This window comes from Sinocyclocheilus anshuiensis, unplaced genomic scaffold, assembly GCF_001515605.1.
Source record: "Sinocyclocheilus anshuiensis isolate Anshui unplaced genomic scaffold, SAMN03320099.WGS_v1.1 scaffold23, whole genome shotgun sequence".
NCBI lineage: Eukaryota > Metazoa > Chordata > Actinopteri > Cypriniformes > Cyprinidae > Sinocyclocheilus > Sinocyclocheilus anshuiensis.
Genome location: NW_015552545.1, coordinates 73,913 through 99,055, shown reverse-complemented (window position 1 = coordinate 99,055; position 25,143 = coordinate 73,913). Strand labels below are relative to the sequence as shown.

General features: G+C 35.4%; 2 protein-coding genes and 1 long non-coding RNA gene across 4 annotated transcripts in view; 1 reads left to right on the top strand and 2 right to left on the bottom strand.

Moving 5' to 3' along the window:
• LOC107664067 (RNA-binding Raly-like protein) overlaps positions 1–13,480 on the bottom strand; it is an 18,651-nt gene extending 5,171 nt beyond the window's left edge. For both annotated transcript variants that reach the window (XM_016454510.1, XM_016454511.1), the window contains exons 1-2: positions 13,424–13,480; positions 4,368–4,638 (exon numbers count right to left, since the gene is read on the bottom strand). In XM_016454510.1, coding sequence (XP_016309996.1) covers positions 4,368–4,623 — 256 coding nt within the window. In that variant the 5' untranslated portion in view covers positions 4,624–4,638; positions 13,424–13,480. The remainder of the gene's footprint in view (positions 1–4,367; positions 4,639–13,423) is intronic.
• On the top strand, positions 6,482–7,398 carry LOC107664069 (uncharacterized). The gene is made up of 3 exons (XR_001631421.1): positions 6,482–6,606; positions 6,717–6,783; positions 7,330–7,398. It is a non-coding gene; the product is annotated as an uncharacterized LOC107664069 (long non-coding RNA).
• A 3,282-nt stretch (positions 13,481–16,762) lies between the features above and the next one.
• Positions 16,763–20,030, bottom strand: LOC107664022 (uncharacterized). Its single transcript, XM_016454466.1, has 4 exons — positions 19,973–20,030; positions 19,185–19,246; positions 18,260–18,382; positions 16,763–18,079 (listed from the first exon to the last, which is right to left on the bottom strand). Exons 1-4 carry the CDS (start codon positions 20,028–20,030, stop codon positions 16,763–16,765), a joined length of 1,560 nt encoding a protein of 519 aa, XP_016309952.1.
• Between the last annotated feature and the right edge of the window lie 5,113 nt (positions 20,031–25,143).

Here is a 25,143-nt window from a genome sequence, read left to right as displayed (position 1 = left end):
TGTACTTTCACTCGAGTAAAATTGAAAAAGGAGTACTTTTACTTTTACTGGAGTAATATTTTATTATATGTAAATGTACTTTTACTCAAGTACTTGATTTGTGTACTTCGTCCACCACTGGTTTGATGTTCAAAAGGAAGTCATCATTAGTTTGATCACAATGAACTTTTAGATCATGAACAGTGACACAATAAATGGTTAATCTTGCATTCAAGCCATACATTTTTGGCCAGTTCATGTATTCTCATGGCAAATCAAACCCTTCTTTACAGTTTGAGGTATGAACGACCTCATTGAGTCTCTTTGACAACATTATTGGGGAAGCAAGCGATTTAAGTTCTCGATAATGATTTTGTGAGATCTTAATAATGGTTTCTTGGGAGACAAAACGATCCAAAACAGGCTGAATCATCCAACTGCTCCAATAATCAGTGGATGGTCCCATGACACGCTAGACATTTCACTCGATATGTGCGGATCATTTAAAATACCACCACGTTTCAGACATGGAACCATATCAATACTTTAATCTGAGTTTACCAATGGGCCTCCTCTACTCAGTATGCTGTTCTCTCAAAGGTCTGTCAGGCTTAGCGTAGAGAGAAGACTGGCATTTCTCTTAGTGATGACCTCTGCTCAATGTCAATGTGTCTACTTGTCAGCTTAAAGGAGTTTTTTGAGTGATTCATTTGACGAGACATAACTGAAGTCTTATGCCTAAACTTGTGCCTGAATGCCAAACTCTAAAAGAAATATCTGCTCTGATAAACCTCAGTAAACAAAGTGACTCGAGATACCTGACTAAGCAAGAAAGAACTTCAAGGACATTATTTATTTTCAAAGAAAATCACTTTGCAGACATTAAAACACAATTCATATAGTTCTGTTTTAGCTAGTAGCCTATGAATATTATTCAGACACCTCTTGCATTTGTTGTATCTCTTTCACTAATGAGTGTTTTCCATTCATGACCTACTTATCAAACATCTCTTCCACTTCCTTTATTCATTCCTTTGTGGCGTGATGTAATTTGGTGACTGATGTGCGCAATTGTCTGGAATGGTTTGTACACTTGAGGACATCATATCCATTTTCAGTGCCGCTCATTATCCCTGCAGTCTTGTGTGTGCACAGCTACACAACTTTGCTTTGTGTCTTTGATTAGACACACACAAAACATGGATGCTCATTATGAACAGATGAACAGAAACTTGCATCCAAATTTAACAGCTTTTGGGGTTTAGAAAATTACGTTTCTGAAAACGTCTAATTAGTAATTTATTTTTTGGTCAAGACTGCACTTCAAATCTTCTGGAGTCGGTCAAAGAGTATGAAAAAGTTAAAGGAGAAAATTCTGTAGTCAAGGAGAAAAAAAAATCATGCTCAGCTAGATAATAAAGGTGATGTGCTGTACTTCATTTCAGACAGGTCGAACAAGATTTATAATCTTAAAAATGCTTCATCTAGCAGCACTGAAATAAAAATTTTATTCGTCAAAAAATATTTTTATTGTAAATAATATTATTTTGTGATAGTAATTATTATTGCTAATTATTATATTAAGTAATATAATATTTTAATATTTTTAAAGTGCAATCACTATATTAGGTTGCAGCAAAAAAAAATTTTTTTACTTACAAGTATTTTTTTTATTTTTTTTTTACTAAAAAGTCATTTGAGATCAAGTAGAAATAATTCCTTATGGAAACTGCATATTTTCTCACTTTTTACTACATATAAGTACATTTGGTTACTTGTCATTTAGAAGATGCTTTCCACAGGAGATCTCCTGCGCTTAATTACAAACACATGTTTCATATGTACATTTTAATTGCATTTATTAAATGTATTTATTAATAATTAAACAGATTTAAAATATCAAACGAGAAAAACAGAACTATAATATTATGTTATTACTAACATTTCCTAAAAACGTTCATTTTAATTTACAAAACTGCAAAAGTATTATTATACTTATTTCGATTTTTACTGATTCTGTTACAAATCAAGTATTAAAAGCACTTATCAGAAATAAGGTACTTATCTGTCTGTAAAATACTTACATCTCTGATTCCGCTTCCCTTTATGCATTGTTCTTTTGTACATGTCCATTAGGTTGTGCATACAATATTTTGAGGAATAAATGATTCCTTTCCCTTGAACTCACTTAACCGTATAGTGACACTTTGAGAGACTGACTGAATAGAGTTCAGCATACAGGCATGCACCATTCCAGACCGTACCACTGACACATAACGGGGTGTTGACAAATATGCAACAAAAATGTGAAGAAAAAAAATCAAAACAATTATAATTTACTAATCTGGACTCAATAAATACTGCCGTTTTGTATCAATAAAATACATTTATTACATAAATAAATAAATAAAGCATTATTTAAGAAAATACTTTTTGTGTTTATCTACCATATTTAAGAAAACAATCTTTCACAAACATATACATTATGTATAAATGTATGATTAGTATATATATATATATATATATATATATATCAGCATTAGATGCAGTTTATACTCTTGTCTCAGATTGTCTCTGATCTTGGATCATGTTGTACATCATAAGAACAGCATCCCACAGCTGCTGTCATTCATTTGAAAAATCTTGGTAGTTATTGACATTATAAGCCCGGAGGCTATTCATGCAGAGATATGATTTTTCCTTTGAATTAAAGACAGGCTCTGATATTGAATACATTGTGATGCCTTCATATCTGTCAGAGGGTTTCAGATACTGAAAAACTAATTATAGTGACATGAAAAAACACAAACACACACACACACACACACACACACACACGCTGTGACACTGATATTCTTATAAAAGCTTTTTATAAGACAAGCTACAGAAAATAATGATTGGAAGATTGTAAAGTCTGGAGATTCTAAATTGTTCGAAAAACTTAAGGTCATATTTCTGACTTATACTCTTTTTGATGCTTACGTAAATCTTGAGTTTGATACAATATGGTTTATTCATAGGTGTTCTTCAGATATTCAGACAAATATCAGATGGTGTTTTTATGAGATTTTAGAATTCCTCCGGAGTACTTTTAGATTCTGCTATACTTTAGAGTAAAATCAATCTGCATGAATTGAATAAGGTCAAGAGTTATGAATAAATCCTCCAAAAAAAGCATTTTTTATGAGTTGGCTTTGCCATTGCAATGCCATGGATGTCTACGGTATATTTATATTGCCATCTAGTGGTTGACATTGGCCAATTTCCATTCAGTAAAATGACATTTTGATATTTTGAAAAAACACTGCAAAAAAAATGGCACACTGCATCTCATTTAGTCAACAAACATATAGCATTGCAATAATTTAATTAATGAGACTCCATAATAAAATGCACGTATTAAAAACAGACTTTCTCCTCCACTGCACTATTTGTTTATACATTTTTTTCAGCTTTACGGTTCATGCCAGTTCACCTGTACTTCCTCTTGCCAACACAAGGGGGCAATAAAACACTGTAAATATGAGTCAGACAAATACACTCACTTTATACACCCTGGAAAAATAGTTAGGATAGATTCTTGAAACTAAAGATTTCTCTACTTTCCATGTACAAAACATTTTAGTAGCAGCATAGCCTTGCTAATTCAGCAGGAAAGGGCTGCTTGATTTTCCAGTTTAAAATGTCATTTTTTGTTGCTGTTGTTTTGTTAAAACTGTCAAATTTACAGACTTTTCTGTAAAAAAACTTTCTGTAGAATTGACAGGAATTGATTGATTGATTGACTGATTGATTGATTGATTTTACATTGTATGTTTATTTAAAAAAATACTATGCTGATTTGGTTACTATTTTTTAAATAACTATATTAAAATGTGGAGCAGGGATCTCCCAAACTGACAAGCTGAAAAGTGCCCTAAACCATCCAAAGCCATTTGAATTTTTCATCAAAATACTTTTTTTCTTTCTTTCTGAAATTAAACAAAACACTTTGCTGGTTACAAATGCTCAGCTCTGTATAAAATCAAGCAACTAATATTTTTTTCACAAGGAAAGATCAAGTCATCTAAAAATAAATAAATAAAGCAGTTCAAAAAAAGGTAACAGTAACCTTAAGGAAAATCAGTCCAGCACAAAAGACCCACTGCTGCAACAGTGACAGCAGGAGTTTCATTTTTAATAAAGGATGATGAATATTTACCAGGTAGTCATGGGAATGGCTATGACCTAAGAACAACTGTCTCTGTGTCTGTAGATCTCACACCTTTCTTTCCTTTTCTCATTTTCTCCGGCTCTACTTTTTTCTACCTTCCTCCTCATTGAAATCATTGTCACCTGTTTGAGTCCAATCATTTACATCAATAAAAAGAGAAATAAATTTCACTTACCTAAGGTCTGTCCAGCCAGCACCCTGGTGTTCTCACCAGCCACAGCCAATAGAGCGTTCCTCTCGCAGGCATACTGGACGAAAGCAAAGCCCTTGTGCACAGAGCAGCCCGTAATCTTGCCATACTTGGCAAAAATGAGCTCAATGTCAGTTTTCTTGACCACAGCAGTGTTGAGGTTACCAATGAACACTCTTGAATTCAGAGAGCGAGGATCTGTCTTGTTTGTTATATTGCTGGTTTGAGTTTTCCCAGTCATCCTTCTCAGGATGTCCTGAAACAAACATAAAAACAACATTAAAGGAAACTGTTTGAAACCTTAACATTGATATTTTTCCAGAAAACACAAAAGAGCTTTAAAATAATAATTTTATAATAATCTTTTTAAAATGCTTTGGCTGTGACCAACTCCAGAAGCTCTTATGGCACCACATCTGTCTTTGACAGACAGGTCGACCTGTAACCAGACTCTGCGGCAACTATATCAGCCAGGTCGACCCCTGCCAAAGTCATTATAGAGAAATTTCTTCCCGTACCTGTGCAAGGAAGGAAGTGCTGGTGAAACACCTCACTCTGTTATTAAAGAACCCGGGTTTACATTAGAATACCCATTATTCTTTTTCTAACTTCTCTCGGTGTTTCACTATGGGAGATATAGACCACTCCCGGATTGTACCCATATCACTGCTATCACCCATAACAATTAAATGGGCACAGACCTAACTACCAGCACTGCATGTGCTCAGGATGGCTCAGACACGTCCAGTCTATAGAACTGCACAAAAGTGTGTGGCATAGCCCTACTAGCTGCTGAATAAATATCTGGAACAGAAACTCCCCTGAGTAAGGCCCACGATGTAGCCATACCCCGTGTGGAATTGGCTCTCGAGCCCTATTTCAATTGTTCCAATTGTTTACCAAATACACCATTTTTAATTGCAGCGATCCAATGCTTATGGATAAGTCTTTTTATAATGGATTTCAAGTCCTCATAATTTAGTAGTGAGTTATTGAGTTTCCAGTATCCTCCAATAAGTTTATGATTTTTACGTCCTGATAATACAATTTTAAAGCTAATGATTTTATGGTTAGTTAAAGCAGCTGGCAGTATAGATGTATCTATAATAAAAGGCTCTAAGTCTGAAGAAACCAACCAAAAGTCAATACTGGATTGTTGAGAAATTTTTGTTGCTCCAAGTAAACTGCTTAATTTAGTTTTTTTTTTTTTTTTTACCCTCTAAATATCAATTAAGTCAAGACTGTAACTTAAACGTAAAAGATCACTAAACTCACTGTTTGGTCTAGGAGGGAATCTATCCATGGAACCATTCATGACCAAATAAAAGTCACCTCCAATAATTAATTTAGCATTAGGGTTGTTTTTCAAGGTCGAGTTGACACAACTTTCAATTTCACCTAATAACAAAGTGTTTGCATCTTTTGAACAGTTCCCATAACCATTAACAATAATGAATTTACAATCATTCACATAAATCAGTAATATTATCCAATGATCTTTAGAATCCCCTTTGCTCCACACACACCACATCTCACCTCCCCATTGGTTTTTCCATAAATTAAAGTCCTCACAAATGAGCCTCTTGAATGAAAATTAAGTCACTTTTGTATTCTTTGCAAAAAAAGAAAAAAGGCTTTTCTTTGGACTAAGTTCCTCAAACTTCTGGCATTAATAGAACATAACTTTAAGACCATCAAACACGGCAAACTCGAACAAATAAAAAAGTAATATTAAAGAGAAACAAAAAAAAGAAAGCTCTGCTTTTCTGTTTCTAAATTTGGAAATATATGCAAACAGCCAAATGGTAATTGTAAACTAAATAGTAAATAAAAAAATGCTTATCTTCGAAACAATCATCCCTGATTTTGCTTCAAGCGAGCAGGAATCAAGTAGTATCCATTTTTTCTGGAACATTTCTCTTCCGTCAATGTATGCTTTAGAGCCGATGAAGTAAGCCTTTTTCCCTTCATTGCCTGCTTTTTGTACATAAGGTCATAGCAGTGCACAGGACACTTTTTCTTCTTTTGTCAGGTCTTCTCCGAAGCATAGTTTGCGTTATTTGAGGTAGTCACTGTTTTTTGCACTTTTCCAGATGAAGTCTCTCACCCAGCACAGCGCAAAAAGGAGGATAATGGCCCTCGCTCAACCCCACACTGGCCTGCCCAATCTGTGAGCTACATCCACCGCCTCACTCAGCCTCACTCATCCTTGCCACGAGCTCAGGTACCACTCCCTTGCAGATCTCCATCACCTTGACCTTGCATTTTGAAGGCGTAATAGCCAAAGCCTATACAGAGAAACGTACAATACTCCATCTTGTCGCCCACCCCCAGCCTGTTGATGAGACAGAACAGAACACAACCTCTGCTCTGTGTGATACATAGGAGTTCTGGATGAACGGTGAGTAATACATAATTTCTGTGGACAATAGTCATAATGACTGCTGAATTTACCTACTATAATTAGTAAATTTATCAATGTAGTATTTAGCCTTAACTCCACATTTTTTGCTTAACTCATTTATAAAAATACCTACTGTATGAGATCAGGTCTAAATATAATAAATGGATTGTCCCACTACCAGTGTAAAAAAAGTACTTTTTTTAATTAAAAAATTATAGAGCAGTATTTGCCTGAAACTGATTTTAAGGGGCATTTGAGAGCATTACCTTACAAAAAAACATGGCAAGTCAAATAATTCAAACATACTAAGGACATACCCACTTCACCCATTCACACCCTCCATATACAAAAATACTAATACATCTACAGCTAAATATCTAACTTGCATTTTCAAATCTTCCTTACTATTGCTAATATTCTGCAATTGCAATAAATGGAACGAAAACAAAAGATATTGTTTGCTGAGCTCTATTTATATACCTCTTTAAACATGATCCTGTGATCCTGTCAGAATTCTTTTAAACACTCTTTTTATGTATGCAGAGACTATAACATCTGGCAGATGCGGCAGCACTAGGGTTGACACCAGAGAAGACACCAGTCCGGATGAGCTGTGAGGAGCACTAGAGTGTGAGAATGCACTAACACGTGAGAAGAGACGTGTTAAGTTCACACTCAAAAAAAGCTTCTGATATAAGGCTTCTCCTGTCTTTCGCTGCAAGTGATAACAAAGCGTTTCTTCAGGAATCCCACCTGCATTCTCTTGCATGTATTAAATGTAAATATAACCAATAGTGCAAAATTATTGTTGTCAAGGGTTTAGCTGACATACTGTCTACAACAGGGATCTCCAACCCTGCTCCTGGACAGCTGTCCTGCAGATTTCAGCTCTCATCTGAACCAGATAATCAGGGTTACTTGACAATATTGGAGCAAGGCTGAATGGAAGTTTGCAGGAAGGTAGCTTTCCAAGAGCAGGCTTCCTACACTATATGTTTGGGGTCAGTAGGATTTTTTAAATGTTTTTGAAAGAAGCTTCTAATGCTCACCAAGGCTGTATTTATTTGATTACAAATACAGTAAAACAGTAATACTGTGAAATAATCTTACAATTTAAAATAATTGTATACATTACTATATTAATAAATTTTCAGCAGGCATTACTGCAGTCTTCAATGTCACATGATCCTTCAGAAATCATTCTAATATGCTGATTTGGTGCTCAAGAAACATTTCTTCTTATTATTAATGTTGGAAACAGTTGTTCTACTTAATATTTTTGTGGAAACTGTGATACATTTTTAAGTTTTCTTAGACGAATAGAAAGTTCAAAAGAACAACATTTATTTGAAATACAGATCTTTTGTAACATTACAAATTACAAACCTAACCCTAACTATTTTTATAAAGAAGGAACAATGCAACTTTCTCAGATTCCTTCATATCAAATCTACCATTCAACTCACTAGAAACAAAAGAACTATTTCATCTGTGAGACGGTGAGTCAACTTCTCTGACTGATCCCCAGCAACACCAGCATCCTGCTCTCATGATTTCTACTGAATCACTGATGCATGAAAACCTTTTGCTTCCCTGTGTTAACAATAACCTCACCTCATTCTCTCAGGTTGACAGGCATGGCAGAGCTCTGGCATTGTGACTGGACATGACATTTCAATTCCCTTTCAAACTCCATCACTTCACCAGCTCCACTGAGCCCTTGCACAGTCTGTTATTCTATTATACATTCCTCATTCAAACATTCTACTTCCCACACAGTACAGTACTTCACACTTCTCCTAGATTTGTTGGTTAAGGGTGAATGTACGTGACCATCAAAATCAAATAAATGTGGCATCAAGCCATCTCCATTCTCCATGAAAAACATCTCATTTATGTAAACACATTTTAATAGTTTAAATTTAGTTATGAATTAAGTCAGCTTTAATTATATATAACACTTTATACAACACAGATTGTTTCAAAGCAGTTTCACAGTTATCAGTAGATATTAGTATTAGTATATTAGTAGGTTGAAATTTACACAATAAATATTGTTATTTTTTCATTATATAAGGCTCCTTACCTAACTGTCAGCTAAAACCATTGTTTGTTTTTAATTGATAATTGAGGTTCAGTTATTAAATGTAAAATGACCAAAGAGGACTTCACATTAATTTTACAGTTCATCTTGTTGCAAGTCTAATTGTTCTGTATTGCAACAGGCTTTTCTTTTTTTGTTTTTTTTTTAATAGCAGAATATATTATAAAATCAGTCAAATCTGTTTTTTTTTTATGTCCACATACAGTGCAGTACTAACAGCTTCTGATTCTAAACTTGTGTTTATATCTCTTTATGGCTGTACAGTATAACTCTACAGTAGCTTTTCCTGATGCTGTGCTTGTCCGAATGACAGTTTCTGCATGAAAACTCTCAAACACTTCACACAGAATACATAAAAAACAATGTGAGAAATCATCACAACAGCTCCTACCAATCCACTATACAGCACACCTCACCTACACTAAGCATTCACATCTACATTCATGAGATAATGAAGGATCATTTGATGTTTATGATGTTCTAATGGAAATCGCAAAAGCAATAGAAGGCATAATGTTCTTTTGTTAACTATTTAGTGCCATGACATTCTTTTTAAAACCTTGCTTCTGGCATTAAGCAGACATTTATTTATTCCTACAAAGTTATTCCCTCTGCTGGGTGATCCCAAATAGAGAGTAAATTCAACCTGGCATGTGTAATTGGGTCACTAGAGCAGTGACTAATTAGCTGGTAACACAATGAACTGCAGTTGACCTGACAGGTGCATTGCTTAGAAGAGACAATACAGGGTCAATGCAAGGTTGAAATCCATTCACTTTTACATGAACAGTGCGGATGACGCCATCCAGGACACTGAAATAGTCTCAAAACATCTCAATATAACAATAGAGTCTGTTGACATCACTAATAACTCTGAAAACAATATTATTTTTTGTTTATTATTGTGAATGAAACAACATTTAAAATATGCAAAAACAAACTGTAATGTGGTGTTTGGGTTTTGTCATGTTCATGTTTTCCATGTCTTTTATTTTGTAATTGTTTCATGCTGTCAGTGTCATGCTTCCCTTGCCCTCATGTATCTCTGCCTTGTGTATGTGTCATGTTCTGATTGGTTGTCTTAGTCATGTGTCTTGTTTCCCATTGGTTTGTTCTTGTCATGTGACCCTCTTGTTTGCTATAAGTAGCCATCATGTTGCCATTGTCTCTGGTCGTGTATTGATGTTGTAACCCGCTGTCGGTGAGTCTAGTCTGTTATGCCTCGTCAAGTCTGTTTGTGCCTCGTCAAGTCTGGTCCAGTCTGTTTGTGCCTCGTCAAGTCTGTTTGTGCCTCGTCAAGTCTTGTTCTCTAGTCTTCGTTTATTGTTTGGATCACTGTAAATAAAATGCACTTGGGTTCTCACTTACGCTCGCCTTCAGTGGACTTTCGTTACACAAACTCACATATGATTACATTAAAGGGGTAATTCACTGCTTGCAAGATGGGGTTTTAACTTTCGTGTTGTGATGAAAATCTTTTACCTAATTTGTGTAATTTGGTCAAAATTGCTTGCAGCTCTCTCTTTATGCTATATTATCACCAAATCTTGGATTCAGTCTTTGTCTTGTTTTCTTTCAATTAGCACAGGTTTTGTATTTGTAATTGAAAGAAAACATGTTGATGAAAGACTTCAGCACCCATAATGCACCTGGCTTGATCAGACCATCTGTGAGCGGGGATACAAAAATGTGGATGAACAATCTGTAGGTTTCACAAAATCCGGCTGTCAAAAGTACACCTGATGATGCGTTTTACATCACTCAGCTGACTTGACTAGTAATTGGTGAAGGTAACAGAAAAATAATACACATTGTTCATTTACTTGACTGCCGATATTGTAACAATACAAAGCTGATTGAAAATCAGTGAACTCTCCCTTTAACAAAAAATTGAACAGGCGAGAAACTTCTACAAATACTAAATCACTGCTAAATGGGTCATAGCCTGCTGGGTACAATTACTGCCGTGCCAAAGTCAATGAGGTCTGAGGATGATGGTTTATTCCGAGTAGGAGCAGACTCCATTTATCTCTTCATTCTCCATCTACAATGAACTTCCAAACAAACCGGAGGAGTTAAATCACAATAGAGCATTGTGAAGATAGAAGACCAGACAGTAGGGGGATTCAGAGTGAAGCCTAATAGGCTGTGTTTCTGATATAACATGACAAAATGGGGTGGTTTATTCAATTGTCCTCCTCCTACTCACGTTTTTATTCTCAATGCTAGAGAGAAAGAGTATCCTTCATCCTGTGTAGGTGTCTACATAAAAGTTTGCTGGAAGAGATGTCCTGCATGGGCGTTTAGGGTTTCTCTGACTAGATAGAGATATTTTGATCTATCTGCCATCTCTACAGAAGCGTACGTCATGGTACTTACATCTTATTCCTGCTATTAAAACTAATAAGTTGTGTGTGTGTGTATATATATTTAAACAAACATACTTTTATCTGTATTCATGTTTGTACTCAGAGAGTGAAGCTCTAAGGAAGACTCAGGAATTCTGTCCAGGTATCGTATGGTAAATACTCCCATCCTTTCTAGAATGCCCAATGAGAGATGAGCCTTACTCGGGGAAAGGATATTTCACGGCTGGCTTCCCCCACCTGTCCCCTTACTGACACATTCTGAATAGTAAATTATTCTTTTCAGAATAACACATCTTCTGCACTATATTCTCGACTCTAAAAGAACAATATAGATTAAAGAAAATGGGTTTGCAAGAAGACTGTGAGCATCTTATCTAGTTGAGGACATGACTGAATTATTATGCTTTAGCTCCTGTGCTTGTACAAAAGAAATATTGCAACTGGCTGAATAAAAAGAAAGTCATGATCTTTTTTTTTTTTTTTTTTCAAACTTAATTGGAAGTTTGGACTTTCCTTCTCAATAGTATCCCCTCATAGATCAATCATTTCAGACATGATTTAACCTCCTGAGACCCTGCGTCCTCATATGAGGACATTATATTTTAGTGAATTTCTCTGAGACTATACATGCCACAGTTTTAAGTCTGGATGTCCTGTACAGAGCACATTCAGGGCATTTCAGAGATACTAAATGTTTGGATGTTTCACCATGACCACTCCCTCTCCTTGGTCTTCAAAAATTTCTGATATTAATTTAGTGACACTCTTATGGAAATATGATCATATTTTGTAATTATCATTTAAATCTGACTAATTTTTAAACTGTGTGTCATAAATCAACATCTCAGGAAAATGTTATGGGGTTTCAAATCAAAATATGACTTTTTGTTACGAAACAGGACGGTGATTTCATACATGTCCTCATATGAGGACACCGGAACTAAAAGCATGTTTATTATGCATTTTGGGAGACACAAATAAATAGGGAAAGAAATTATATTTCAATATTCCTATGAAATATTATATATTATGAAAATCTTGTCAATTATTACTCCCATTATTACACTTCTTTTTTCATTACATGTTGCCCCAAAAACACATTATGCAAATTAGATTTAGTTTATAGATACATAATGAGAAAACCTGTTTATGGCCATTTTACACACATTTTACATAAAGAAAAATGGTATATCAAATCATTCTGTTATAACATAGTTGAGAATTATCTTTATACAAAGTTTGGTAAAAAAAAAAATCCTGAAAACTAAAAATGTATTAAAATGTATAAAAAAAATCAATTGCTTTTGCCTATGCATGTTCATTCATGTCTTTTTATTTTATTTTATTTTATTTTTTTATTGAATCCCGATGTCCTCTACCAAGGACGTAGCATAACTTATGAATGAAATATCATTTTAAAATTAAAAATATATATATTTTTTTTAATGCTCTAAACAATGTAATGACATGAAAAAAAAAAATCTAAAATGTTTTGCCAGGTCTCAAGAGGTTAAATAATGTCCAGTCCAGTCCAAAAATATGTATGGATGCAATGAATGAGATTGACCAACTGTGAAATGCAACAGATTGAAATAAATGAAGTGACAAACGCAGCCATTATTACACATTGCAGATTCAAAACGTTTTTCATTTCACATTATAGGTTCTTCAAATAAACTAGGTGTATTAGTTTCTGAGTCCTTTAAATCACAAGAACATACAGTAGATGTTTTAAAGAACGAGAGAACACTTAAGGTTTTAATTTGGATTAAAAAAAAAAGATTAAAACAGATTTTTAGCTCCTATAGTAACCTATTGGAACTATCTAATAAAATAAAATAAAACAAGCAAGAGGGAGTGCTGCAAACTTCGGAACCAACTCAAGAGTTATTAATCATGCATGCATTGAAAATAAATGTTTATAATAATTAAATAATTATTAGTAATAATTAATAAATGATTATTAGTTTAAAATTAATGGGACGTCAACATGATTTTTAAGACATCAAACGAAATAAAAAGTAGGCTATCTAGCACCTCTTTGAAAAATAAATCTCTAACATCTAAAATTACCTCAAGAAATACATGAGGAAAAGCATCTCAACATTTAACAACGATCAAAACAATCGCGAAAGACATCAGCAGAAACACTGAAGCTACTCACCAATCACAGAATCCGAGCATCAGATGAGATGCGATGCGATGCGAGAGAGCGAGTGCTCAGCGCTGCACTTCTGGATCGCTCAGATCTCAGCTTCACTGGATCATGTGACAGACAGCAGCTGCTGCCCGCTTCATCATCCATCCGCCTGCCCATACTGCATCCATTCATCCACAGCTCACTGACAATTACATTTGCTTTATATAGAGCTGGGCGTTTCTTCAACTTCGGGCACTTTTATGTCCCAGGGGTTGATTTTTATTTATTTAAGATAATGATGATGATGATTATGATGATGATAATACCTAACTTGATTTTTGTTTTTGTTTTTTTATATCGGTTTCAAATATCGGTTTCAAAATCATTCTGATGGTACACTGACTTCTAATAAGGTGAATGGTTTCTGTTTCTTTCCCGCGCTCCCCCAGAACGTCTGCTCTGGTTTGGTGAGCTAGTACGAAATTCCGCGAAAAGAGCGAATTGTTTTACTGCCAAGTAGGGATAACTGCAGCAACAAACACACGTGTAAAGCAATCCACTGTAATTACGACAGTGAATATCGCTTACTTAACTGGGGGCCCCAAAGTCGCAAAAATAAACAAAACTACGTACAGTTGCTTTAATTATGACAAAATGAATAAATATTTGGTACAATTAGGCTATTTTGTTTGTTTTCTTTCTAAAAATGTCATATTTCATTGTTGATAATCATTCAACCATTTTAAAGCTTAGCATGTGCATAGTTTAAAGCTCATTTAAACTGATCATACTGTTTCACTAAAACCCAGTAAGAAATGGAATTTAGGAATTTAGAAAATCAGGATGTATTTTTTCCAATATCACTCACAGGTCTCCGATTCAATAAAAAATGACGTGTTGCTGTGATTCAGACTGTCTAACTTTTTATAGATTCTAGAGGAGCAACAAAACTACAACTTTATCTTAAATTAAATCTTTGAGAATAACCTGAAGTGTACCAGACAACTCCATCTGAACCAACAGCTGAAAATGTTCCTCTTGGGTTGTCAAGCCTTTGAACCATGTCGTCACATGCTTCTTCATCCTCCACGAGCATAACATTTTATTAAGCTAAAATTCAACTTTAGCCATAAATAAATTCCAGCATTTATAGGAACGGTCACACCTGAAGGTATAAATATACTTAAGTCATGCCATGCTATATTGATGTTATTTTTTCCTGCATTGCAAATATGTACTTTCTCATTTGAAGCTCAGTACAAAGAATCTGTCATCAGTGTTCTGTAAGTATGTCACCCAGAGAGATTAAAGTAGTTAAAACTGTTTATGTAACTGGGGCATCTCTCATTTCATCAAAAGGTTATACCTTCAGTACATGAGGCAACTTACAATGGACAGTTTTAGGACTGTAGATATATGACCAACATCTGCTTTGAAAATCATTGTCAGATGCAGCTCCTTCAGGGCCAAACATTAGTCAGTCAAAGTTTATTTGTCACTCAACCTCACCATTGGGGGAAGAAAAGCTAAGCTTTTCAATGGCCACATTTCACTGTACAGAAGTGCAATCAAAATAACTGAAATCTCTGTTCAAGGCCAGATCTTCTGCCTTGAAGGCTCATCTCATAACAGTCCCTTTCAAGAATACAGTGTTTCAAACACAAACTTATTCACTGACCACATTAAAATGAGAAACTCTGCAGCACTGCTGAATACAGCACACAGAAGTACACTGCTAATTTCTGTTTGCTTATGCAGAGGACATATTTACTCTCATTACCATTCAGGGCCCTTTCCCATCCACTTAATGACATTCAGCTGGTCCCGCAGGTATGCAGGCCATGGAGAGGTGTAGTCAGCACAAACCGGACTCATGCTGACTGAGGCATTAAGCAACAGTTCAAAGTCTCGTATTTGCTATATCCCCTCTCAAAGCCCACCTAAGGCCAATTAGACAGTAAGGAAAGAACCACAACAGACGTGCCAGAGGTATGAAATGCGAAGCTGCCGAGTTTGCACTTGGGTAACATATCCCAATGGATTTCTTGTACTCAAGTTGATGTGTGTCAATAAAATCTGCCATGTGTCCCTGGGAGAGTGTGTTGGGTAATCCAAGTATTAGGTATATTTTGTGTGCTTCATCAGCTCCTTTTTTAGTTAGATCTGCCCACTGAGGGACCTTCTGATTGGCATATTTACAGTGCACTTGCAGTTAATGCATATTTCAACATGTTCACTGTCTGTGTGAGTAGTCATTAGAGTTACTTTATTGGCATGCCAAGATCTTTTAAAAGCATCAAGCGCACTAATTTTTCATCTGCCTGAGGGATCTTTTTGCCAAATACCATTGTGAATAATTTAAATATTGGGTATCGGGTACTAATGTTTAATGTGTTTTTTATATACTTGATCATGGTGTTTAAAATAAATGACATTTCTATTCCACACAAACCTTTTTCACTGTCTACAGAAGGCATATATGTTCAAACTAAAAAAATGTATTCTTACGTAAAAGCTTATATTGTGAATGACTTATTTGTTTTCCCTTAGGAGTTATCTCTTTTTAAAGTTTGAGTTTTTTCATCTGTTTTCTTGCTCCCCTTTTTAAAGCCTGACATTACAAAACACATCAAATTTATGTGTTGATTCTGCATTTGCATAATTCAAATGATATTAATAATTCAATACATTATTTTTGTTATAATAGATGTACCAATATATCATATCATGTGTTGTCACTTTTATGTAAATCACACAGTATTTCTAATGTGAACTTAAGTATCTATTCAGAAAATTTATTTTGAAAAAGGTTTCTGTATTGCAATATGATGAATTTGTTTTACTGTACTAAAATATGAAGCTGTTATGATTTTTGATGTTAATGTATACTCTAACATTTAAAACACCAGCTTTAATTCAAGTAAGTTAATTATTTATTGAACAAATTAAACATAAAATGCAGAAGAGAAAGACAGAAGATTGTTTTTATCAAATTGGAAACTGCATTAAATATATATCAAGAAGTCACATAACACATTTTGAGAAAAAGTACCATACAGATTTATGTCTCAGTATTAGTTTTATAAGTCTTATTCAGGTACCCTAACCCTACATTATATAATACATAAATATATATATATTGCTTCACATTACCACTAACAAAACCCCCAGATCTATGGATTTGTTTCCCAACATGACATTTCAGTCAGAATTAAGACCTTAGACATCTCTAGAGTTACTAAAACATCAATGCAAAAACTATTCCTGGATGATCTTAAATTGCTTGTGAAACATGAAACATGTGCTACATGTATATAAACATGATTGAATATGCAAGTTCTCATCCAGTTTTTTCTTCTTTTCTCATTTCTTATAGCCACCCATATATCCTCTCAGGAAGTCCTCGAATCGTGGAACTGGATACTCAGGTGCCACGTGTTCAGGGAGAGGGTTGCCATGAACTTGTTCTTGCTGAGCCGGCTCATCTTTGTGTTCTTGACTTGCGGATTCTGCTCGGCGCAGACGGCAGTTGTAATCCATTTCTGGGTCACAGTCCGGATGGGGCTCAATGATGCCGTCTTTGACCCTCTTGGCTGCTTCAGCTCCAGTGGACGTCTGAGGGGCAAACTTACCACAGTTGGGGTCGTACAGGTGGCAGTTGGGTTTAGAACTGGCAGCACTTGCCCTCAAGTCCTGGTTCTCTACCGGGGTGCAGTCCTTGTCATAGAACATGTAGCAGTCATAACCTTCCTTGGTCTTCCCACGGATGCCCAGGTGGTGACGGGTCTGGAACTCTGGGAGAACCGGAGGGGGTTTCCTGAGAGCAGCGGCTCCACCCATCAGACAATACGGATCGTAGCGAGGGTCGCAGGCCAGGCTGAGAGGTGCAGGCTCTTTTGGAGCATATTCCAAGACAGGCTTATTGAGTCCAGCTAGTTTGGCAGCTGTAAGGGGGTTGCAGCCCTCTTCAAACAAAGGGTTGCAAAACTGCTCTTTGGGGGCTTCTGCGTTCCCACCGGTTTGGGCTGCAGGTGCAACAACATTGGCGACGCAAAGGGGGTCAGTGGCAGGGTTACAGGTAGGATACAGGTGATACAAACCTGAAGGTGATCTGGCCACCAGCTTGGGCTGGCAGTAAGGATCTTTGGTAGGATCACATCCAAGGTGGGCGTAGGAGGGCAGAGGGCCAAGCGAGGGCCTGTAGCCGTAAGCAGCGCGCAGGTGGTACTGCAAACACTCTGTGTCCGAAGGATTGCATATACGTAACAGTTCCGCCCTCTGCTCAGCTGACAAGAAAGGCTCTAATACCGGAGCGTGGTAGTAGTAACCTGGTGGGGTTTTCAGAGGCAGAGGTAGTAGAGGGGACAGAATCGGAGCAGGGACCTTTACTGGGGTGGGTGAAGGCTCTTCTTCTGCAGCTTTTGGTCTAACAGTATAGAGGCAGTAGGGGTCGAGGTAAGGGTTGCACACTGTCACAGTAGCTTGCCTCACAGGAACAGGCATGACCATCTTGGCTTTGGGTTTGCTGGTGGATTCTGCAATGCAGTCTGGGTCATCAGAGTTGGCACAGGCTTTGTAAATTTGGCTCAGGTGAGTGAGGTAATGGTTGTAGGAGCGTCCCTCTTCTACTCTGTGCTTGTTCTGGAGGTAAACAAGGTACATGCGATCCATGTCCTCAATCTGTGGAGATAATCACAGAGAAACAACATTGGGCTAATTGAATTACTCTTGTCGCTATTTTTTCTGTAAATAGTTCTCAAGAAAGTTGACTTATTTACAAGACTATTATATGAAATAGAAAAATCTCAAAAAGATTATAACCATGACTAGCAATCTTAGTTTTCGTTTAAGGCTACTCACTCCCTCCTGGTTGTTGGTCTGCATTAAGTATTTATACCAGCCCCAGAAATCAGGTAGACTCCTGTAGTAGGCAACATTCCTCCTGCTACGGACCAGCTTTTTCAGTGATGACATGCTGTCTGTCTTCACCTCTATAACTGAACCAGCACATGACAACAGGAAGTGTCATTAAGCATCATTTAAATACTATTCAGTATTTCCCTATATTTCTTTTCTTTTTCTTTTTTGAGAGTTGTATAAAAAGGTGTATTTCTTTTTAAGGGGACCACATTTAGTGGGCAGAATTAAATGAAATCATCCAGAAATCGTTCTAATATGCTGATTTTGTGCTCAAGAAACATTTCTTACTATTATTAAAGAAGAAGGCAGTTTTGCTGCTTAATATTTTTTGGAAACCTTGATACTTTTTTCCCATAATTCTTTGATGAATAAATGGGTGTACTGGAAGTTTAATTTAATACATCTTTGCTCAATAAAAGTATATATATTTTTTTTAATCTTACTGACCGCAAACAATAGTGTATTTTATTAATTACAATTTTGACGACTTTACTATTATTATAAAATATGGAAAACTCTTTTGATTGGCAGTGCACAGGATGAGTAGTATGAATAGAAAAGAGAGGAAAATTCACTGAGTGAAGATATGATTGCATTCTTAAGAATCTTTGGGTTCTTTGCTTTGCAAGTGTGTCACAGTCCATAACTATGATTTGTTAACATTTTCTAAATGTATAACCTAAAATTACATTAAGAAGAAGGAGATTCTATTTTGGGGCCAAGATGTAGAGAAGCTCTATGTGAGACAATGATCCACTGCCATTTTGCAGTTGTGCAGCATAATGATTCATGTTAAATTGCATTATCACACATCAGAGTTGTGATGTTGGTGCCATTTACAGCATAGCTGATGATATAATTAGACAAAAAAGTCCAACTCACCATCCTTTTCTTCACTGCGTCCTACAGGACCAGCACTCAGAAAGTCTGTCAGACATTAAAAAAAGAAAAGAAAGGAAAGAAAAAACTATTTGAATTGTTATGAACCAAGTGTCAGACTTCTGAAATGAAGGAAAATGCAGACTGACTTTGACTGCACAGCAGGCACTTTTCCCGTCAACGGAGCCTGTGTCTTATTCTAGTGATTACCACTCTGTCTCGGCTCTCCGAGAGCTCTAAGTCCTTTAAAATAGGGCTTTAACTTCCAGGACCCCCTGCAAGTGTACCTGTTAAGCTACAAAGAGATTGGGGAACCATCCCACAGGCTGCTGCTATAATTACCACTGCTGTAAAATAAAATGAAGGATGTAAAATGTTCTGTACATGCAACATTATTTGTGGCATATATCTCCAGTTGGTCTCTTTAGATGTTTATAGCTCATGGAAAATGTACAGTTGGCTAATATTCACAAGGTCTCCCTTTTCCTATATGGAAACTGTTTGTTGACTGAAATCACTTTACAGAGGTGTTCACAAAAAAAGAATAACAATACACAATGCTCATTTGTTTTCTCTGGTTCTGTAGAAACCTTGGTTTTGGAAAATACTACAAAGTTTCTGCAGTAATAGTAACCAAATGTGCTTTGTTTTATAGATGGATGCGGAGTTATTTGGTCCATGCTTTATAATGCTCTGGTGATTTACACTGAGATTGAATTGTGGAAAATATTCAGGATAACAGAATATTTTGTTTTTATCAAAATGGATTCTCACCTGGCATAAAGACAGTTGCAAGAGCCATGGCACAGAACATCACCGTACGTTTGGCCATTTTTCTTGATTAGTTGAGTCCTGAAAACAAAAATTGAGAGAGAGATCCAGATCAGGGACATTTTCAAAATAATATTCAAAATAATGTCTGGCCAGTTGGGTTTTTCAATAGTTTAACTAAATCAAGAAATCAAGAAAATCTTCATTTGGCATGTTTTCCATTGACAAACACTTTATAAATAATACAACAGATATAGAAATCCATATGAGATTCTCTCTCTCTCTATATATATATATATATATAAAACCAGTAACCAGTTACTTAACCAGTAATATATACATACATACATATATATATATATATGGTTACACTTTATTTCGATAGTCCACTTCTACTAACTATAAGTAACTTTGTAACTACATGTCAACTACATGTCAACTAATTCTCATTAATTTGCAACTACATGTCTACTAACTCTCAGAGTAGACTGTTAGGGTAGGTTTAGGGTTAGTAGAATAAGTTGACAAAGAAAGTGTTAGAAGATATTAAGCAGACAGTCTACTAATACTCTACTAACTGCTAGTTGACATGTAGTTGCAAAGTTACTTACTGATAATAGAATGTCTAAAGTGGACTATCGAAATAAAGTGTTACCATATATATATATATATATATATACATTTTTTCCCCAGTGGTCATACCTCAGCCTAATATTATTCTGTCTGTATCAGTCCTTACCTGTTCTAGCAGAAATGTTTGAAGATTTTGCTGGTGGGCTCTGAAGGGGCGTACTGAAATCTTCACACAAACTCTGCACTCCCCTTCAAACCCTCTGAACTGCTGTTGCGAACGGCAGCATTTTTAAGGTGCTCCATGATCATTAAGAAAAAAAGGCATGTCATATGTCAGGAGCTTGCTGTTAGCCTTTTTGGGATTGGCTCTTGCAAAATCAGCTCATTGACCAATGAGAGTCCTGTAATTAGGAAGAAAAGCAGCAAGATCCAACTTGGAATAGGGAGCCGGAGGGATGCAGAAATAATCAAAGGAATACCTTTTTACTGATTGATGAATGAGGTGCCACATCTACCACTGAGACACAAACATGACAGAAAATCTGAACACGGAATACTTTTCCCATTCTGCCATATAAATTATGACTTTATCAGTTCATGCACTTTAGATTATTTCACCAAGAGCAGTTTATCTTTGAGTGTCATATTATTCTGAATCCTGCAGCTTTGCTTAGTATTATGCAGATTTATCAAGTAAAGTAAAGCTCTATGGAATTCTCTATTTATATGCTTATGCTTAATTTTTATTTGATAAATTCATCTAAAAACGTGTCCAACTAAAATACTTTTTGTGGGTCAGAAATTGGCAGAAATTTTGTTTTGTTTTGTTTTGTGTTTCATTTTATTTGTTTTGATTTATGTTTCTAGTGCATCACAATGAGGATTGATTAGGATTTAAGACAGGTTTGTTGCATAATTAATTTTATCACTGTAAAACTTTGTCAGAAAGACTGTTTGCAAAGATATACAACGGTCGGTATATATAGGTGAGTTAGAATTTCTTGTGAATATACATGTATTATTTTAAAAGGATAATTTACCCAAAAATGACAATTCTGTGATCATTTACTCTCCCTCAAGTTGTTCCAAACCTGTGTGAGTTTCTTCTGTTGAGCACAAAATAAGTTATTTTAAGGAATGTTGGTAATCAAACAGTTGACGGTAGCCACTGACTTCAATAGTATGGAAAAAAAAAATACTATGGAAGGCAATGGCTACCGTCAACTACACAATAAAGAAACTCACGCAGGTTTGGAACAAGTGAAAACTGTAATGTGAGCTAATTAAAAACCAGACTCAAGCTGTTAAAAAAAACCTCTCCCCAACAAGCAGATTCCTGTCAGCAGCTTGCTTTTCAAAGATGTTATCTGGCAGTTTCTTCACACTCACTAAATATTCCACAGGAAAAGCAGAATGTGTTGGCCACTGTCATAAGAAACTGATGGTAACTGAAGGTCAGAGGGTTACAGGATGCTATAAAAAATCAGGTTTGGGTTAATGATCCGAGGTGACTACTTTTTATTACAAGAACATCATAGATCAGAATGATGGCCTGTCAAATATCATTTCAGGTGATTCCTTCCCACTATATTCAGCAAAAATATGTAGCTGAAGCTACAGAATATGGTGGCAGCCTTATTTAGAAATTACAGCTAAAATATGCTAAACATATACTGTCCTGTATGTGACTGAATGTTTAATAGAGTCTATAAGGTCCATTCATCATGATGATGGGACGGCCAGATCAGCACGTCCACTGTTACACATACAGTATAATTAAACTTCAGGCTTGCTGCAAACAGGTGTTTTACATAGCACATAAACCTGCAATCCAACCTGGAAGCAGCTGAGCACACAAACACGATATGGCCTCATAATTTCAACATACCACATGTAGAAAAATGTGACGTTCGCTCAGAATTTTGGAACACCTGGCGCCAGAGAAGACTTTAAAAATCACTAAGAAGAAAAAAACTCTTTGCCCTTCACTGAAGCTATTTTTTTTATTAATATATACAGTATCTACCAATGTCTACCAAATGTCTACTTATCTTTCCACAAATATCTAATTACCCTATTTCACAAACTTTAGTGAAATAAGTGATTTTAACTTGTGACAGGATGAGTGTGGTTGGAAGGTCAAGGTGGTAAAACTTCTGCTTTTTTATTTCTTTTTTCACAGTTCACCTGTATGTCTCTGTAGAGTTTTACAAGACTAGAAACAAGCCAGCTTTCACGTCTTCTCACCTGAAAATAGGGCAGAACACTTTTCCTTTCCTTCCACACATACAATGGCTCCGAAAAAGTATTCAGACACACCTAAAAATGTGTGAATATCAAAATATCAAACCAAGTGGAGTTTTTCTTAAAAGCATATCACAAACACTCTTTTCAAGCTAATTTTCAAATGCTAAAAAAAATGCTATTGTTCAAAACAAATTGACAGTTTCTGGTTGTCAAACTGTCTATAGTCAGTGTGATGAACTACATCTCTGGTTACTCTGAATGAGATGCATGAGATGTTGTCTTTTATATTTCTGCCATGCTTTTCCCAAACCAGCAACACGATTTGTAAACAACCGCATTTTATGGAAAACTAAAGGTCTTTCTGGAAAGAATTCAGGCTTGTTTTCATGTAAGAAAAAAAGCCAAGTAGACAGAAATGATGTGTATGACACCGTGTCATTTACATGCCTGAAAGGACAAGCAACAGAATCTGCCATGTATAATTTTATATATTTCAATGTGTGACTAAAAATAATATTAAGATAAATAAATACAAATAATATGTTTATGAAACTTTTTCTTATATGTGTTATCTGCATTTATCTATATTGTGATAAGGAAAGTAATACAATAGGTCTGTTACTGTGCAAGCAATCTATTTTAATTTTTCTCTTTCTCATTCAGATCAAATTAATATGTGTGGCAAATCTGTGCAGATTTTTTGTGGCTTGTTTGATTTTTATTTTGGCCCTAAGACACAAATCACACCACATTACGCCACTCACTTCATAAAGAAATTCTGTGGTGGTAAAAACATCTCCTGCTGGGCCTGAAACTTTAAAGGGCCACCAGATGCAGAATTATGGAACAGTTTCTTTTGAATTGTTTTAGTATGTTTAGCTATATCCTAGTCACTCACGTTGCATCCAGTCAAAAACTGTACCTTTGTTCAAATCATGACCAGATATTTACTCAAAATATTGGTTTTGTTCTTTTTATCTGCTTTAAGCATGTAATTATAAACATCTCTCCATTAAAAAAAAGCTGCATCGTATGTAGATAATTTATTTCACATTGAAATAAATTTAAACCATAATTTAAATAGATTTGAATAGTTCAAAATGAAGCACTTTAATCTCTGATGGGTTTAACTCATTTGCATTGGATAAATCCTGCATAGTGGTGAGCATAAATCATACTTTGTTCTGCTGACTTGAGGAAAAGTTTAGGTGATGTATGGGTGGTGTGCTTTACAGGTGGACTATGAGTAAATCACCGGGTGCTGTTTAAAAGTGTCAGATTTATGAGGAGAAGCGTTCCTCCTCTTTACCTGGTAAACCTACAAACAGTGAAAATAGCTCATGTCTAACCAGTACCTGGATCTAATTATAGTGAAGACATTTATTATCGGTTTAATCATGCATTTGGTGACAATTAGCAATACACATCATTACAATTTAATTAATATTATTAGTTTCCTTTCCAAAATATATTATTAGCATTACAATATAAAAAAAAGTCAAATAGTCCTTAATTTCTTAATGTTTATTAGAATAATAACCATTTACTTTACTATAATTTATGTACAATTATAATGAATTCATCTGTCTTTCAAAATAAAACATTATTAATTTCCACGTTTAAATGAAGAAAAAAGTCCCAGATTCAAATTTGAACCGCACTGTATATGTTCTGACCCTGTTTAGAATAGTTTCAAAGTCACTTAAAATATTGTCCATTGCAAAACCTCATTCAGAATAATAACAAAAACCACAATTTTGAATCATACGGTTTTAATTACATTCTGGAGATTGTTTATATACACCTTAATTTTGCTAATTTTCTTCCACTCTGACAGACAAACTTGCACAAGCACATAAGGCAATCATATGTGTGTGGCAGCAATCTAATAGGAGAGATATATAGGAATAAATAATATAGTTAAATAAAAAAAAAAAAGTGATCAAATTTACAGATTAGAATCATTTTTGGATAGCAGTCATTATAGTGACTGGCAGAAATTCCTATTCAGCCACTGTGCTATAGAAAGCATTTAATACATTAAAACAAAATGTATAATACAACAGTAGTTTGTTAGAAACACTAAATTTAGATACACACCAAGCACCACACTGTGAACAGAAACAGTCTTGGCTATATGTGCCTCTGTACTTACATTGATGAAAAGGCAATTATGAATAATGGGTCAATTGGTTAAAAGTCTACTCTCTTTCGCACAGAAAGCTGATAATTATCCCCAAAGAGACATTTTGATTGATAAGACTGACTAAAAGTACAATTGTCTTTTCTCTACATTGTTCTTGGGGATTAAAGGGTTAGTTCACACAAAAATGAAAATTCTGTCATTAATTACT